Genomic DNA, 19,311 nt, shown 5'->3' with positions numbered 1-19,311 from the left:
CTCCTGCCCTACGCAGGACGGCTGCTGCCTGTACTTGCAGCCTGTGCCCATCTGCCAGGCAATTTCTCCTGCCCAGGCAATCTCCTTCTTGAAGGAGAATATATCTTTATCAAGCACTTCAGGTCATTAGCAATATAATTCATCTTCTACACATCTCTTCTAGTCCCAACCTGGAGAGTCCTTCAGCCTTGGGTTCCTACAGAGGCTCCAGGCTTTACCCCAGGACCCCACAGAGGACGATGGAAACTGCACCCTCCTTTACACTTGCTCTCCTGTCAAACCCTCTAGTCCACCCGAAATGTCTCACCACCACACTGGTGCACGCAGACTTGGGATTTAGCTTTAAAAAAAAAAAAAAGTATACATCTGCTATTTTAAAATCTCCGATAAACCCAGAAATAATGAAGCAGACATCACAAACTCCTCAAAAAGACACGCAGGGTGCTGGGGACACCAGCTTGTCTTGCTGGGGGTTTATCTGAAAGCAGAATGAGATGTCACAAGTGAATGAGAACCCGGTGTCACAGGGGCTTGACGACAGCCAAGGGAAGGATGAGGGGAACTGCAGCAGAATAAACTCAACCAGAGGGGAAGCAGAGCGGCTCCGCGGGAGGAGAGCATCCCTTGCATGAAGCCATGAGAGACACTTGCAACATGGGGCTCTAGCAGAGACCCAGCCGTGGCCGTAGCCCTCGCAGGCTTCCCAGGGGAGGTCACGGCACCCGGCAAATTAAAGGTAGATCCTCCCAATCCAATGGGGAGCTTGTTAAAATAACACAAAGTAAACAAGGTATCTGAATATACCGAAAGTAACAGTGCTCTTCTAATTAAATGTAACTCTTAAATATCGAATTTCCAACTTTCTATAACTTCATTTAAAAACACTTGCAAACTGGTGACAAGGCAGAGGCAACGCAGGTCCCTGCCGGTGCCTGCAGCCCCGGGGAAGGCTCTCCGGTGGCCCGGGCATCACCGTGGGCTCCGATTCCATCAGCTTCCAGCTCTCCGGGCTGCCCAGCACCGGCAAGGCCCTCGACGGATCAGAAAAGTCTATTTTCAAAAGAAGCAAAACTGTGCAATAGTTTAAAAATTGGCTTTTCATTCTGTCCAGGTTCCACCTTGCATATAACAACGCATCCCTACCACAGATGCTCGCAGTCAAGGGAGGAGACACGGATGGCACAAGGAAGCGTTTTGCAAGGTCAAACTTAAAATTATGAAGTGAATTTAAAATGCCCACTAAGAGGAGATGGAGTGGGGGAAAAAAGGGTCGTCTTAGGCCAAGCTAAGGTTTTCTTAAAGTTAAGGTTTTGGATTTTAAAACATGAGCAGGGAAGACTTGTCACTGTTTATGGTTCAAGGGCATTAGCAGGTGACAGGGCTGCTACAACACCAGCAGATGCTGTTCATACTCCACTTAGTCTTATTAATCCTCAACCCCAGAGCTTGTTTGCTTTGAAACCCCACCAGGCAGGTGCCAAAAATGCCAAATCCCCATCCTGTGTCAGCTGCCCGGCAGGGGCTCAGCCCGCCGCAGGCGGATGCTCCTGCCGTGCCCGGGGTCCAGCTCAGCGTCCCGGCTGTCCGAAGGGCCCGTCGCAGGCAGCTTGTCCAGCTGCAGGCAAAACCCAGCTTGAAAAAAAGGTCCTCTGAAAACAACCACGCTAAGACAGCAAGGCCCAGGATTAACCGCTGCTTGGGAAAAAAAAAAAAAAAAACAAACAAAAAATTAAAACAAAAATCTAAGCCAGCCCTATTCACGTACCTGGAGCAGCGGCAATTGAATGGATCCTGCTGCACCAGGAGCAGGGTCTGCCCAAAGGAAGTGGCTGCTCTTCCTTCCCTCTGCTCCCCACCCGTGCCTGCAGCACCTTTCATTAAAGAAGTGGTTTTACACCACGCCTAAACCCGGTTTGCTGTGCTGACCGCTCTCGCTACAGATCTCCTCAAACCTCCAGCGGCTGACGCTTGGAGCCGCAGAAGAAAGTCTCTTGCAGCCCTGCACCACGTCCCCGCACCGCCCGGATGCGGAGCCAGCTGCAGCCACCAGCCCCCCCGGCAGCTGCTCCCACCTCCAGCGGGCACAACCGGCTCCCCAACACGGATCGGGCAGGCGCATGCGCCCAGCTAGGGAATGCCACCACCCCGGCACGGGCGGACCACCCTCCCAGCCTCATCATCACCGCCCGCAGCAGCGAACAGCACATCTTCTAAAGGAGAAACTAGACCCAAAATGTTCCCTGATGTATCTGCTGCCTTATGGAGGTGGCAGCCGCGGGTCTCACCAACCTGCACCCCAGGAGCAAGAGGCAGAGCCATCCACGCGCACCACGGCAGCGCCGGGGAGCGGAGACAGACTGTCCCCAAGCCTGAAGTCCCCATGGAGTCCCCGGGCAGGAGCTGGAGCCGGGCGTGCCTGGCGAGCATCCCTCCCGTGCCGGGAGGAAACGAGAGCTTCCCCTGCCCGCGCTGCCGGCAGAGCGGTGGGAAGGAGCCGAGGTGAGGGTTTGCCGAACACACATATTGGCACAGACGCAACAAACCTCTGGTTAAAACACTCCTGGAAAAACATCCACAAGTATTTACTCTGCAAGACTATCCATAGTTAGCCGTGGAAAGCATGGAGCATGTGAAGCGCCAGAACAGAAGAGAACCCAAATCCCAAGTGTGGTGTGTTAGCTGACCAAGCCCCACCGAGTTATCACTGCCAACTCCTAGGTGGGCTTTCACCCCTCAACTCCCCTTCTGCTATTTATTTGAAGCATCTCCTACAAAAGGCGATGGCAACCCCCTCCACGGCACATCAGAGCCCGTGGCGGCAGAGGGAGAAGTCCTTGCTACGTGGTCTCACCAGACTCCCACCACTCCCGGCGTTTCATTTCCCCTTCCCTCGACCACCCCATGGTGTCATGCCATCACGCAGCCACGCGAGCAGCTGGAAGGCTTCATGCCACATCTCTCCATTTTTTTCACCTCCCAGAAAGTGAGCGCACACCACAACAACGCCTGCGGCGAGAGGCGTTGGCTCAGCTCGGCAATTAAAAGCTCCTATTTTGACAAGCCCACCTCGAACGGCTAATAGATTGCTAAGTCTTAATAACAGCTCTCAACAGAGACTTAAGAGGAGATTTAGGGAGTAACTGCCAGGCTTTCGGGAAAATTATAAAATATGCAGATTAGCAGGGAAAGGATTTAGAGGACTTTTCCCAACTGCCTTTCATCAAAAATTTTAATTCTGATGGCAAAATAAAAAGCAAGTATTACTTGGATATAATTCAAATGGCTGCCTCATTGCCTGGTGGGCTTTTATAAAGCCCGTGCTATGGGCGCAGGCATCAGCTGGTGCAAGCAAAAGCAAGAGTTTCTTCTGTTGTTCAGAGCCGGGCATGCCAAAAGGATTATTTAAGAAAATAAACAACTGCATCCTCCCCGTACGCACTTTATCACCTCCCTCTGCCCGAGGCGTAATGTTTGCAGGGGTGCTGGGAGAACCAGAGCTGTCGTAGGGATTAGCGGTGCCAGACTGCCCACGCCCTGGGAGCCACGTGGTGGGAAGCCGGCAGCGGCTGCACGCCTCCCACCAAGCCGTGAGGATGCTGGTAGGTGACCCCAGTCCCATCTCTGCCGTACCACATCTCAACAACCCAGAAGAGCTCCCAGCACCTAGCAGAGACAAAGCAGCACCCCGGGAAATCGAGAGGAGGGAGAGAAGGAGGTATTTTTGAGAAGAGTCAGTATTCTGTTTGCATCACTTGAAAACCAGCCCCAAAGATCGCAGAATGACAGGGGTTGGAAGGGACCTCTGGAGATCATCTAGTCCAACCCCCCTGCCAGAGCAGGGTCACCCAGAGCAGTTGCGCAGGAATGCATCCAGGTGAGTTTTGAATATCTCCAGAGAAAAAGACTCCACAACCTCTCTGGGCAGCCTGTTCCAGTGCTCTGCCACCCTCAAAGCAAAGTTGTTCCTCCTCATGTTGAGATGGAACTCCTATGACCAAGTTTGTGCCCATTACCTCTCATCCTGTCACTGGGCACCACTGAAAAAAGACTGGCTCCATCCTCCTGGCACCCACCCCTGAAGTATTTATAAGCATTATAAATACATAAAGATGCGGGTCTCTCCCGCAACGTTTCAAGCTTCAGGTCAAGGCTCCTGCTCCATTCCCCCCAGCGTCTAACCAAGCCCATCAGCGAGTCAACCTCTCAGCAGGGCATCCAAACCAGATTTCTCCTGACGGAGCTCCGCTGGAAGACGCCAGCCAGAGCGTCAAACACAAATCACGGGAGATAAAGATGAGGCTAGCAAAGCTGTTTTGCCAGGAACATCTTTCCCAGTTGGCAGCTCGCTATCTGTCTTCGCTTCCCACCTCAGGCAGGCCCAGGTAATAAATAATAAATAACCGCATCGTCGCCACCGATGCGAGCACGCACGCTCTGCTGCACGCACGGCAGGGCAAAGTGCTGCTGCTGCGGTACGGCCTTCCTCATGCCGTGGAGAAATTCAGATACAGAACATACTTCTGTTAAGTATTTTGCTGTAACCCAACCTTCCCGTACATTCAACTTTGTGTAAAGCCCACTTATTGCCAGAAGCAGCAGTTCCATAAAGAAGGCATTAGGGATAATGGTTATTTTCTGACGTTGTCCAAATTTAAAAAGCCCAACTACACGCATCAATATGCCCATGGACGGTCAGCTGAGGCTTGGCATTTTGCTATAAACTTGTCTTTGAGGAGTTAGGAACAGGTACGATTTGAAGGCATCAGACCAGGGCTAAAAAAGTCCAAGGATACAACTAATGACCCAACACCATTTATGACTTGAAGCCGTTGGAGCATTACCTAGAGACAGCGGAATTACATTTGCAGCCCACAGCACTCCCCAAATTCTTCGCCCGAGTTTGGGCAAGCCTCCCTTCGTGCCTCTTTCCCTCTCCATCTGTGTCCTTCTCCCACGAAGACGTCCTGCCCCAGCACGGCAGCTCCCGCCTGCCTCCCGGAGAGGCTCCTCTTCACCCGCCCTCCCAAATTTCTGTGAATCCATCACAGCACCATGTACAGGACCCGGATGGCACTTGATAAAAGTTGCAAACCTAGGTAAAAATTAGCAAGCCTGGGTAAAAATTAATGGAGGTAGACCGAGTTCAACAGGAGAGGTGAACCTGTGCTCTGCAGCCGCCGTCGACAGCGAGCTGCTCTCGGTGGGCTATTTCTAGGGCAGCTGCAAAACGCAGTGTTTAATTATATCCCCCATATGGAAAACAAGTGTCTGTGCTACCTGCTGGCCCCGTTTCCAGAAAAAAATAGTGGCGGAAAAAAAAACCACCACCATTTGATTTACTATAGTTTCAGAAAGCACCTAAACCAGAACTAATCAAAAGAAACTCCTTTCATGTTTGCTGAAGATATCTTCAAGCCACAAAGTAAACGCAAATAACTCATAGAAAAAAGCTCTAATAAAAACCACAGGCATTTAAAAAAGTCATCTGCTAAAACCAGAGATAATTATACGGCACAAGTACAAAGCTCAAACATTCGAATGAAATCACAGCTTATATTAAATATATGCAAAAGAAAGATTAAATCACATTACTTGGCTTAGATCTCCTGAACAGTTTAAAGTCTAATCACTCCCGTATTGTTCCATTTATCACAGAAGTAGTAGAGAAAACGACCTGATTTACAAAAAAAAGCCAGCAAAAACAACACCACCTCCCAAAACAGCCTGTTCTAGCTCCCATTTCATTTAGCCCCAGAAGAACCAAGAAAAACACATCCACAATTTTAAAAAGCCTCTGTAAATTTACCATAACCTCCCCAAACCTTCCAGCAGTCTCGGAAAGTCGCTCAGCACACCGACCTCCTTGCCCAACAGATATATTTTTAATTGAAATTTTTCTTGCCAATTTTTCTATTACTCTTTGTCCTTAGTCATTTCTATGCAAGTACAGGCGATGCCTTGAGAAAACCCTTAATAATTTAGCAGCTCGGACTATGCTTACCCACACAGACCACATTTTTAGGCAGATCTCCTGATTTATAGAGAGAACTCCAGCGATCGGGATCAACCCCACTGCTCTCCCCTACGCCTGCGGGAAAGGGTCGATAACATGCACAGTCCTCGGGGGGGAAAAACCAACATTGCATCTAAAATACAAAGAGCCCATAGGTCCAAGAGAAAGGGCTGAAGGTGAGCACCGAGCTCGTTTCCCACTGGAGGGGACTTCTGCGGCTCATCCCTAAGCGGAAGAGGGAAGGTGGGAAAGCAAAAGGTTGAAATTTAAACCAGTATCGCTTCTCCTACGTTGAGGCTGAAGCTCCTACTGATACTTCAACCAGAGAGAAAACAGAACCACCAAGGACTGACTGCCAGGGGCAAGCCGGCTCCAGCCGAGGCGAGGGGGGCAGCCGGGGGTAACCACGCGAGCCCCCGGATCAAGGAGAACAACAAGCAAGAGCAAAAGAGGAGCCAGGGGCAAAGGACAAATACATTTTTTTTTAAACCATAGTCAACACACAACGGGGCTCAACACCCCGCCCTCGTCCCTGGTCCCCGCTGGGGATGACAAAGCGGTGGATGATGTGCTCTAGCAGAGTCGTTGACCCAGATCGCACCATCCTTAATGCAAGTCGAGGTGCATCCAGTCACACGAGGAGCCCTGGCCAGAGCCCGTCCCCATGTCCCAAGGACGTACTGCCTCACCATATGGGCTTGAAGGAAGGTCACCTTCACCAAGGACGACGGGCTGGAGAACAGCAGAGCCCAACCAGGCGGAGTTTCCTGGAAAAGCTGACTTAGCCAATAAAGCCGCCGATAAAAGCAGAGAGAGACACGGCGGGGCGGGCAGAACAGAGGAAAGGGCTACTTGAAAGATGTAAGAAGGGTGGAGAGAGGAAATACAAGTGGTTTTTTCCCCGGATAATAAACTTACAGGAGGGCCCAGCCCTCTCCCGGACTCAGGGAGCGCCGTGCACAGGGGTGACAGCCGAAAAGAGCTTTTTTGGTGTGGGGCTTGGTTGGGTTGGTTGCATTTTTCTTTTTCCATCTGGAGGCAAATCATGCAGTACTGCATCTTCCCAGCAAATGTGCCACGTTGTCTCTAATCACAGCCTCAGTTCAGCAGCGCTTTGCAAGAAGTCAGGTTCACGTATGATGAGGAAAGCCAAACCCAGTCCGAAGCCAGCAGGTATCGACTGGGATAGCGTTACTTCAGTGCTGTTGTTTTGTGGAAAATCTGTTGCTCCTGTTCAAACATAACCACCGACCTTTGGAAGTTTTCAGGATCTCAACTCTTTTTTCCCCTGCCCTGTTGGCAGCCAGGGTTATGAAACCATCGCTCATCTTGAAATACAGGCAGCATATTTTTATTTTTGGCAGTCCAAAAGAAAAGTTCGACCAGCATGCTGCCGGCATATCAAATTCAGGCTCATAGGAACACTTCAGATTGGAGAACAGAAAAAGGACTTTGAATAAGAGCCCAAATGTTTTGCAGAGGTCACAAAGCAAACACGAGGTCTTCCTGCCTTCAAACCTCTTCCTCCCTCCTTTCCCCGGCTCAAGCTGTGCACATATGTCTGCTCATCAGCAGCTATTTTAGCAGGGCAGCAAGCTCTTCAGAGCAGTGATTTGCCCTGGCAAAAATTAAAGGAAGAGCAAGCTAGAAAAAAACCTCCAAGTTTGCAATTGTCAATGCTTGCATCAGGCAGCAAAGCTATAATTTCTTGGTTTTCCTGTTGCTCTCCGGTCCTCTGAAAGCCTGAGGTCTTCAGTTACGGAAACAAAAAAACCCAACCCTAAATACTATGTTATGCATCCCAGCTCGGCCAGACTTACTCTGACCTCTGCCACCTACAAACATTTCACCCCTTTTTAAGTTTTCCCAGCGTTTCGGAGCCAGCCAGCAAACAGCCCATTTCCCAGAGCAGCTTCCTCCTTTTCCCCCGGGGAAGCGAGCCCATCCGGCTGCCCACTCGCCGAGGGCAGAGGCTGCAGAGCCCGCTGCCAGCGTGTACATCACTGCTGCAACCCAGAAGCAAGGGCTGGTACCCAGGCCCACCCAGCATCCCCCAGGTCAAGCTTTCCCCCAGCGAGGCTGTCGTATTTCCCACGCAACAGCCACCGGGAGGGATGGGAGGGCAGGTCCAGGCTGCAGGCGGTGGCCAAGCCCCACAGCGGCATCACGGGGTGCCCGAGCCCTGCATCAGCATCACGGGGTGCCCTCAGCCCCTGCGGTGGGTACCCGAGGTCCAACATCCCAGCCCCGCCACGCTGCTCACTCATGCTGGTTCAGGTTAAGTTTTTCCGCTCTAAAAAAGTAAAAGCTGTGGTTTTTTAAGCCTCCCCTTGCTGTACTGCAGAGAAACGTTTCCACAGAAGTAGCCAGAGATAAAAGGGAGAAGAGAGGGAGAAATCACCTACTTTACCCCTTGCTCCACAGCCAAAACCAGCTCCACACACCCCAGACCCCATCTGGAGTATTTTTATCTCCAGATACTATAGTAACCAACAGATTTATCCTTGGGGCTGCAGGCACAGTTACAGTAGGATACTGATCAGTGCAATCCACACAGTCAGGAGAGAAACCCTCACCATGTGGCCTAGAATTGTTTATCTTCAGGAAATCCTTTTGGCTCATGTTCCTGCCGGGCTGGGTAACGTAACTGCAGAGCAGCCCCAGCAAAGCACACACTGCCCGGGGCTGACCGAGCACCGCGCTGAGCAACGCCAGCGGCACAGCAGCCAGGTTTTGCACCGGGAGGGAAATCCACAGGGACCCGGAGATGAGGTCTGAGCTGGCCCCGGGATGCCGGGCTTGGTGCACGAGGGGTTTCGGTGCGGTCCATCCCAGCACCATCAGCTGCAGAAGCGAGCCCATCCTGTGCAGAACAGGCCAGCATCCCGGGAAATGACTCACGGCATCCCCATCCCATTCCACCAGCCGCTTTCCCTAGACGGGCACCGGGATAAGGGTGTTCCTGCTCTCATGGTTATTAAGACAAGCGCCTTCACCCAAGGTTTCCTCTCTCTGCGCATCTTATCTTCCCGCCCTGCGCTTACCGGAATGGTACTTGTCAAGTGGAAAATCCAACTTCCATCCATTCAACTGCACTGGAAGAAACGGCCCCACGGAAATTATGTACTCCACAATATTAATTTGGCCGACACAAGGACGACAGCCCTCTGGGCATCGCAGCTAATTTTACTGCGTTCCCTCCCTGAGCAAACATTTATAAGAAAAGGTGAGCTGGAAGGGAGGGGATGGGGCGGGGGTGGAACAGGAAAACCTTCCCCAATTCAGAGTGAACAAAACCGGCATGCAAAACACCACCCTGCGAGCCAAAATAAAAAAAAAACAATAAATCAATATTGCATTTTAAGCTTGGCTTTGCAGCCCCTGTAAGAGCAGGGCTGCTGCTGAACAGGCCCCCCCAGCACAGCCCGAGCCCCCCCAGCCCCGAGCGGTACTCAGGACCTCACATCGCCCCTGGTCCCGAGAGGGGACAACCGGTTGGCTTTGTGCGAACGCTGGGGAGGAATTACACAGAAATGATAATAAAAGATGGCAGGGCTGCTCACAAAGTGTTTTTTTTTTCCCCTACATTTAATTTCCCAGCAGTGAGATTTTTTATTTTTTTTTTCCTCTTAAGCCAACTGAGACTCCGACGACGGAGCACAGCGTCGCTGCAGTCTAGCGGTACTTAATTTTTATTAGTGCTGAAAAGATCTTGGATCGCAATACCAAAGAGATGCTTCAGACTGTCTAGTCTTGCCTGTTGCGCATCTTACTCGGCTTTTCTAGATCCTGTGCTGTACAAGAAATCTAGGATCCCCCTGTTTTGCAGATCAGTGCATCTGCCACAATATTGCAAACAAATTACAGCTACCAAGTGAGCGTTGCCTCTGTTTTCCACTTTAACAGTCTTACAAAATCTTAGCAAAGTGTACAGCATACTTTAAGATAGGCCAGACGTAAAGACTGCTTGCTGACCCTTTGAAAATACACAGCTAGAAATTACCAAGCCCTCCGCATACCACCCTACGAAAGCAAAGCTGGGGCCAGACCAAGGACCCTTTCGCTTATGGATCCCGCAAAACTCAGCTGAAATCAGAGACCAAAAAGCCCGCAGCGAAGCGTTACTCATCCAAGGCCACAAAGGAGGTTAAGAGGAATCTTCTTCAAGTCGTGAACAAAAATAACAAGCCCGATTTGCTCCCAAAATACCCGGCTACGATAGCCTCGCAGGTGCTTACCCCTCCTTCCTGCTGCTGGAGGAAAACAAAAAGCCCTTTGCAAACAGCCGGATCAAAAATAAGTGCATTAAGCTTTCATTAAGGCGAATAGAACAAACGTCTCTGAACTACAAACGCTATCAATTATGGCTGGATGTCAAGAGCGGGCATGCTTTTAGACTAAATTGGCTTCAGTTGGAATTTCATCTCAGACAAAATGACTAAAGTTTGGGGAAAAAAAGACTGAAGTCAGCAAGATACAACAGGTCCCCGAAAGAGAGATGGACTAAAAAAGATTTTTACCGATTATTGCTTCCGAGCAGCGCCTGTGGCAGAGAGCATCCCTATGAGAGCACGAAAAATGACAGAGGGGAGGGCAAGCACAAGCCAGGACTGCTCCCCTTCCACCAGCGAGCCGGCAGCTCCCTGGATTTTGGCTAAGCCCAAGAAAGAGCCCATAAGCAAAAATAAATATATATTTTTAATGCATCTATATATATTGCATACATGTATATTTAATGCATATATATTGCATACATGTATATTTAATGCATATATATATATGTAAGTCACCGCAGCCTCCGGGCAGAACAGGCTTTTCCTGACCCAGCAGCTGTCCTGCTGCCAGGCAGGAGTCGGGCGAGGGCAGGGGCCGGAGAAGACCTTTTAAAACAAGAAAGTTTCATCGTTTCCCCCAGGCTACAAGTTAATAGACTAAGCTTTAAAACTTACTGCCCATCCCCTGCGGCGTACAGGCAGCACCCGCATCGCTCTCCTACCATGAAAGGACGACAGCGATCCACATAACGGCTCCACGCACAAGTCTTGGAGTCAAGTTCATTGCAAAAAGCAAAATACTAACTGCCCAAATCAGATGTTAAGCAATCCAGGCAAACACCAGTGAACAATCTGCTGGTCAGACGTCGGATAATTCAAAGCAATGCAGCAAACTGCAGTGCAATGGTTACACCGAACGCAGCCGGGGCTGCCTTGCGGTCGTAGAGTCAGCCTGCGGAAAGGGCACGGGGAGTCAAGAGAGAGCAAAACTACAGGAGAGAGATTATTATATAATAATTTAATAATAATGATAATAGAAATGGCTTACAATCATCAGCAACATGAGCAGGAGTGTCCTTATTACCCATTTCCAACGAGTAGGACACGCTTTCCGACTGGCACGGTGTCCCTAAAGGCAAGACGTGGTCTGGGCACACTTCACCGACGCGTCCTTCGTACAGCGCTCGCTGCTAAACAGCGGCCCAGCAGCGTGAGGCTCCTGAGGGGCAGCGGTTGGTCACCAGCGGGCAGCAAACAGCCACAGCCCGGCACCCCGAGCTGCCGGGGATCAGCCCTGCCTGCAGCCCGGCATCTGCACGGTCCCCACAAGTTGGAGAAAGATGAAAATCTTTCGCTAAAGGTAAGGGAATAAGGGAAAACACTGAACCTCAGGATCACCTGGCAATTAAAATAGGGGAAAAAAAATAAAGATACTGTCTCCTTGGAAGAGACGAGGGAGATGGGGCAGGGCTCTCCCGGCTCCCGTGCGGCGGTGCGCATCACGTGCAGAGCTCAAAGCCCAGGTCTGGACACGGGTCTGCTGGCTGGGGAGGGCACAGGCAGGTGAAGTCCTGTGTATAGCACTGGCAAAACCGGCTCAGCGAAATCCAGCCCATCCTTCCCAACAGCAGACCTTAGCAAACACATAAATATTTCAGAGATGAGCAACGAGAAGCAGATTTCAGCCTACACCCATGGGTAAGGTATTTTTTGAGATCGCCTCGGGATAGCCTGTCCCAGCACAGGGCTCCCCACTGTAACCTTACCCGCTCCCCCGGGCAGGGCTCGGCAGGGGACCCGGGGGACACTTTTGGGCAGAAGGCCACCAAAGCAACTGGCACAGGCAAACCTCCGCGCTGCCCTCCGGCCTCAGCACCCGCTTCCTACACACAACCGAATACAGGAAACTCCCTTGAAAAATCCCCCGAGGGCAAATGGGTTAAGAGCACACTCGGACACCCCAGTGTCCAAGTTTCTTGGAAAATTCGCACTTCCCAGACCCCGGCAGCCGGGCTGAGCAGCTCAGTGACTCCCTTACCCCCGCCACTGCGATGCCAGCTCCCCCAGCGGGCAGGTCTCGGCTGCAGGTATCACAAGAGGTGTCCCCCCACTTGGCCACCCCTGTTTCCTCAGCAAGGACAGCGGGTTACAGTCCCCTTGGGGACGCAGAGCCCCACACCCCCAGGAATTATCAGCCAAAGGCTGTTTTTCCCGTTGCACGCCGCTGCAGGTAAGAGATGCAAGCGTGGGTACCGCGGGAGGAAGATGCTCACAGGGCCCCAACCTGCGTTGCTAAAAACACGGTCACTGGCAGAACAACAACAACGCATTTTGGTGTGAAGATTTCTTTTGGCTGAGAGACTCCGGTAATGCTCTCCCCCAGCTTTGCTTTTAACTAACATTTCAAAAAAAATCTCTCCACTAGAGAAGACATTAATGGTTACAGCCAGAAAGCAGCGGTTTTAATCGGAAAGGAAGTGCATAAACCAAAGGCAACAGGATGGAATTAAAGGCAAGGCTGAAAAGCCTGCTATTAATAGACAGCCTGTTTGCTTTTACAGTTTTTATTGTTAAAAGCAAATTGCCATGCCTTCAGCTGCAACTCAGTCAGTTCAGCTCCGAACCTTCCCCACACAGCCCAGACAATCATTATTATTCTTAGCAAAATACCAACTGGAGACAAAAAAACGGTTTTGAGTGAAGAATAAAATACCGCCTCCGGATGCGTATTATTCTCCGCAGAGAAGTTTCGGCACACCACGGGTTTAACTGGCAGCACCATTTATCATTAACGTTTGACCGGTGCTTTCCAGTCCATCCTCACAGTGATTTCTAACCTCTCCAAACTTTAACTGCATGCGTGAACGGTTCCCTGCAGCTGCTTGTCCGAGGTTGGCTTTTTTTGTTTGATTTTTATTTATTTTTAGCCAAATCGTTGAGCTATTTCTGGGGATACGGCTATGCTTAGGAGACTGCTTTGCAATGTTAAAGAGAAATAGTTACAGGAATTTGAGAAACTCCTCTGTCCCCATTTTCCAGGGAATTTGAGAAATTCCTGTGTCCCCATTTTCTAGGGTAGGGGCATCAAAAAGGGATTTCAGCCCCGGGAAAGAGCCTTTTGCAGCTTCACGTTCCCAATTTGAGCCTCCACTGTCTTCTCTGTGGTCAGGCATGGGCTGCCCTGTGGCTGCTAGAGGGGAACCAGCCCTGAGCGCATGAAATGCCGTTATCACATTAAATACATGTTACAAAATAAATTCCGGCAACGTTCATGAAAAATTAAAGTCGCCTCATTAAAATCCATGCTCTTTTGAAGCACGGGATTTCTCCAAGCAGAACTGCCACCCAGTGTGACGGAGACACCCCAGCCCCAACCTTTGCTACTTGCAGGTTTTTGTCACATTAACGAAAGCAAAACGCTTCTTGCAGAGGTCGGCAGTCAGGTACAAGGTATTTGACATGCAGCCTTGCTCTCAAGTGTTAGCGTGGCTGAATTGGGAAAAAAAAAAAAGCAATTCTCAAGGCTTCCAACTTCTACCCATGCTCTTCTTTCTTATTAGAATAGGAACTGCAATCACACGCTGCAATGTTTGGTTCACACTCCCTTAAAAAAAAAAAAAAAAAAGCAAGCGTGAAAGAAAATCGCAGATGTGCTCCGTGTCCCAAAATAGACTTTATTACACATTTGCTGCAAAAACTAAAGACGGGAGTGTAAATCAGCATCCTCCACCCCAGACTCAGACATCTCCCACAAGACGGACTCCAGCATCGCCCCCCCGAGCCGGGCAGGGTCCGGGCGGGCAGCAGCCGGCGGTGGTCAGCCCCCACGCTGCCCGGTGTGCCCCAGGGGCTCTCCCCACCTACTCCCCATTGCCAACCACAGGCACAGGGCATTTATTTCCCTTCTAAAAAGTGACTTTGGGCCATTGCCCATTTTCTGCCATTTGAATAGGTCTCAATGGGGGTACTTTCCTGCCGAGCACCAGGTAGGACCTGCCCGGCTCCTTCCCAGGCTGGAATCATCTCCCCAACCTCCGGCACACGCCTCTTGAGTCAACACATGCCTTCTCCGAGGCCTTCCTCCCGCCTCCCCTCTCCCCAGGGCTTCGGGGACAGGAGGGGACAAACTGCCACGCTCTGGTCCTCCATCCCGACCCAGACCCCCCCTCCTCGGCAGCACCAGCCTTGCCCCCCGAGGTGTGCGGGGTTGGGGGGGCACCCAGGGTTGGGTGACCTTCAAAACGTCCAACGGGGCTTTGCAAAACTACAGCAGAGCTCAAACGGAGCCCTGAACCTCACACCCGTGTGCCCACGAGCCCCCACCGCAGGGACAGGATCCGTCCCCCTCGCCACTTTGGGAAGGGTAAGGATTTGGAAAGGAACTTTGTGACACTTGCAAGCGCTTTAATGGGGGAAACCCTTCCCTGCTGCCCGCAGCACACCAGCGGCACGCGGGCGCAGCCGGGGGATGCAAAGCAAGGGGCAAAGCAGTGCCCGGGGAGCCTGGCTGGAGCAGCCCCCGCCGGGGTGACACACCACAGGTGACATTAAAGCCTGGCCTCGCAGCGCCTGTCCCCTGCAACCCTGCCTCGTGGCGGTTTGCACGCCATTTTTTGTTTTTAATTAGATAAAATGAGCCCCAGATGGAAAAGCTCCCTGTGAAAGCAGCACCAAGCACGTAAATTAAGAGTAACGGTCGGCTACAAAGGCAGCCCCTCGGTTTTAGGGCTGCACAATGCAAACCCCCTTTGCTTCCCTTACCGTCCCTCCGCTGTGGAGCTGGCAAGCCCAAGGCATTCCAGCGGGGACACCACGGGACACCGGGGGAGCTGACAAGTCCCAGGAGAGGAGGGCGGGAGACCCCACACACCCCACAACCAACCCAGGGTTACCCCCATCGCCGCGGCCGCACCGCGGAGACGGATGGAGACCCCCAGGAGAAGACCAGCGATGGAACATGGTTACCAGCCTAGAGCAAGGCAAAGGCACCGAGTCACGACACAGGTCCAGCCCAGGCACAAGCACTGCACGCCCGTCTAAGAGGCAACTTCTTTCCCCCAACATCCAGCAAACGTTCTGGAGAGGCAGCAGCTCAGGACCAGCCCGGCACTTGCTAAACACCAGGGATTTACCAGGGCACTGGCTGCAAAGAGGATCAGGCCCCAAGGTATTTAATTAAAAGGGAATAACACGACTAAGGTCCTGTTGTTAGACACTGCATAAACACACAAAACTAAGAATTTCGCTCCCAATTAGGGACTGTGTTATTTTCTCACCCTGGATTTTACACAAGAAGAGGAAAATACCAGAGCGAGGACCTGCACTAACCGCAGAGGCAAGAGACCCAGGTGGCAACACCACGATGGGCGAGTGCCAGCCCACGGGCTCAGCGGCACCAGGCACCCTGAGGAGAGGGGGAGCACCCTGGGGTGCTCTCCCTCCAGCCTGCCTGCCCCGTGAGCAGGGCGACTGCTCCCAGGGCTCGCTTCCAGATCAGCCTTAAATAAAAGCAAATGGAGGGGGGTGGAACTGAAAACAATGGGGGCATCGGTAAGTTTTCTTCCTGCATTTCTTACTTAGTTCTTACAAGAGCCCGGATCTGCGCCAGCCCCGCGGCATCGGCAGAGCTGCGGTGCGTAGCTGTGGCCCGGAGGTACGGCTGCCTGCGCGCTTCGGAAGAATCCAGGGAAAGTAATTAAGGAAAAAAAAGCACGTTGTCTTTGATGCACGACACAGGGACCAGTAATTCCGACGCCCAGGCGTCTGCCAAGCGAGTTTGGAAGTGGGCAGCGCTCGCCCGGCTCCTGCAAGGAGCCCACCATGAGGAGACGGACCCAGACCCTCCCCTGGTCACCAACAGACTTCCCCAGTCTACTCCTGCAGCCGCCCCAACAACAGCCGTACAAGCAGCACGAGACTAAAAATAAGACTCCAATGCCAGAATCCATTTCCAAAAGAGAATTAAAGTTATATTTCAAGTTGACACTATCTCCTGAAAGTGGATTAAACGTGGCAATTCAATCCTGTCTCCCCGCAGCGATCCCAGCCCGACCCCCCTTTCAGCAGGGATGATTTCAGCGGTGTAAATTGAAGTTCAGAACGCGATTTGTTTCTGCAGAAAGCATCAGCCTGTACCCCAGGGCAGCAAAGCAGACCCACATACACCACTCTGCCCCTCTTGCTCTTTTTACCATCCTGTTTCGTACCCTATCCAGGATAAAAAAGTTTATGGGAGGGAGAAACGGAGCCACATAAGTCATCTTGATAGGGCAAGGCACATTCATCGTGCCTTAGCTGTGAAATATATCTGAAAACAGGATTTTTAATATCCATTGGTATTTATGAGCCTCTTGCAGAGACCATGCGGTGGAGAGGTGACAACATTTGTCTGAATAGCCCTGTGGGATCCTGGTGCCAGATAATCTGCAGCCTTTAATAACTGCAGTGAATTTCCTGCAATGCCACTGCCACAAGACGAGCGCCACTTGAAGCCCCGGGCCACCCGTACGGGACCAAGGGCAAGACGGCACCTTGGGAATACCTCCGTGGAGGTCGGCGTGGGCTGTCCTCCCACGGAGCAGGAGGGGGGACCGACCCAAACCTCCTGGGAGACCCTGCAGGGCTGGGGACGGGGCAGAGCCGCAGCAGCACGGCAGGCGGCGGGAGCCGCTATCTGCGCAAGGCTGGAGGGCCCATGCCACCTGCACCAGCCTGATAACAAACTGCTCAAAAGCCGTTTACAAAGCCAGTAGGTGGGGGAAAAAAAAAAAAAAAGTATAAAACCCCTCAACAACGCTGCAGACACCCTGGTGCGCTGTCCTGATCCCTGAGCAGAGTCGTTCCTCTAACCAGAAAACTACCGCTAACCCTCCAAACACACGCTGCAACAGTTCACCCCTGAACAAAGCTGTTAGAAATACCTGACTTCAGCGTTCAGGACCGTTTCTTCCCCGCTCCGGCGGACATCACACCCAGGCAATGGTGCATGTCCCCTCCCCATGCCGAGGGACTGCGGGAGGTGGCACGAGGGACTGCGGGAGGTGGCATGGAGCCGGTGCAGGACCCCTGGGCAGTGCAGGGGTCACGCTTCACGTGAGGATGATGATGGAGCCGCAGCCCAACCAGGCACCTCTGTGGGATCCCACGGCCGTGGCCACCTCTGCGCTTCCCTCGGTACCTGCTCGTGGGAGGCGGCCACCTAAAAATGCTTCAAGCTGAACTCAGTGGAGATGCTTCATACCCCAAATACCTCCTGATAAGCCTTAGAAAAAAGCCTCCTGCGAGGGCGGGGTAGGAAGCACGTAACACAAGGCAGAGCTAACTTCAAAGTCATCCAAGTCAGAAACTCAGGGCACTGAGATTAGATCTGATACATTTGTCCCCGGGGCTGCAAAACAATAGTTGCAGTAGGTGTGTTCTCTACAAGGCTAACCCAAAGCCTGCAACAGAAATACAACCTACAAACGGGAAAATTAACCGCTTTTCCCATCCCCAGAACTGCTGCAGAGCTACCTCCAGACTTAAAAGGGAGATTAGAGTCCCTTGGGCTGAAAGCCTGGAAATCGGGCACAAATAGCTCGCTCCAAACCAAAAGTGAATATGAAAATACATCTCCCGGCGGCGGTTCTGGCCTTGCGGGCAGCTGCAGGCAGAGCCCATTATTCCGGCAGGTAACTGGGGGTGTGACACGCCTCAGGAAACAGCTCCTGAACCTCCAAGGGTGTATCCGCTGTCCTGATAACACATGCCTGCTGTTCAAACTCGAGGAACTTTGCTAACAGGGCGCTGTGAATGACACTGCTAAATCAACAGAAGCTCCTGAAATGATGTTAAAAAGCTGGTTTTACCACACTTGCTGGGGAAGAGGAAAAAATGAGTAATTAGAGAGTTCAGGCCAAGCAATGAGGTCACGGTGCAATCTCCATGTAGCTCATGTGGCACCGGGAGGGTTTTTAAGGTATTTGGGGACGCGGAGCGAGTGGAAAAGCGGCGGGCAGCACCCTGACAACCACCCTGCATCCCACCCGGCCTATCGCCGCGAACCACGCGATTTTGGGTGCGTGCTTCCAGGGACAGAGAAGTCCCCCGCCTCCAGGTTTTGAGGGGCGGGGAAGGGCGGGGGGGGAAGACTTGGGCTCTCACAGCCAAAGCAACTTCTTGCGAAGAGCCGCAGCGCGGGCAGGGCCCTCCCCGGGAGGTTTCGCAAGGGCGGGAGCCGCCGCTGCGCCTCGCTGGCGGGAGCGGGCCGGGAGCGCCGCGGGTGCGACCCCCGCCGCCGAGCCGCCGTGCGCGGGGATGCGCCCGTCCGCGCCCCCCCCCCCCCCCGCACCCCCGCGGGCGACACCCCCGCCGAAAAACCAACCCAGTAAAAGGGGAAAAATAATAATAATAACAACGGACTTCTCCCCGCCCGGCCGCCCCCCCGGCCCCGCACTCACCAGGCGGCTGAGGCTGCGGCGGAGCATCGCGGCGGCGCCCGGCCCCGCCGCCCTCACCGCCGCATCGCCCGGCGCGGCTCGGCACGCCTCGGCTCGGCTCCTAGGCTGCCCGCGGGCCGCGCCGCCGGCCGCGCACCATGCCCGCCGCGGGGCCCCGCCGCCCGGCCCGGCCCAGCCCGGCTCGGCTCGGCTCGGCTCGGCTCGGCCCGGCCGCGCTCGCTGGCGGCACTTCCCCCGCGCCCCCGCTTTTGTCCCGCCGCCGCCCGGGAGGCGGGCGCCGCCGGCCCCGGAGCAGGCTGGGAGCTGTAGTGCCGGGACGGGGCCGGCGGGGGGAGCCCCCCCCGGGGCGGGCCCGCGGGGACCGGGAGGGCGGCGGGTGCTGCCGGCTCTCGCCGGGGGAAGAGCCGCCCCGGGGGCAAACCCTGCGGGGCCGGGAGCGCTGAGCGCGCTGGGGCGGAGAGCGGCCCGGGGGCTGGCCCGGTGCGCGCTCCGGCGGCGGAGGGGAACGGCAGCGGCTTGAGAGAGGCACCATCCCCGCAGCCTTTGGGTCAGACCCCTCCGCCCCCCTCCCAAGCCCTCGCTGGAG

The 19,311-nt window shown here is 53.2% G+C and overlaps 1 protein-coding gene across 1 annotated transcript in view; it reads right to left on the bottom strand.

The window, feature by feature from the left end:
* Window positions 1–18,752, bottom strand: part of ATP11C (ATPase phospholipid transporting 11C) — a 56,171-nt gene extending 37,419 nt beyond the window's left edge. Inside the window, exon 1 of the mRNA XM_059824610.1 lies at window positions 18,726–18,752. Within this exon, the coding sequence (XP_059680593.1) occupies window positions 18,726–18,752 (27 nt within the window). The remainder of the gene's footprint in view (window positions 1–18,725) is intronic.
* Between the last annotated feature and the right edge of the window lie 559 nt (window positions 18,753–19,311).

Source organism: Gavia stellata, chromosome 14 (assembly GCF_030936135.1).
Source record: "Gavia stellata isolate bGavSte3 chromosome 14, bGavSte3.hap2, whole genome shotgun sequence".
Lineage (NCBI taxonomy): Eukaryota > Metazoa > Chordata > Aves > Gaviiformes > Gaviidae > Gavia > Gavia stellata.
This window is presented reverse-complemented; position numbering and strand designations above follow the sequence as displayed.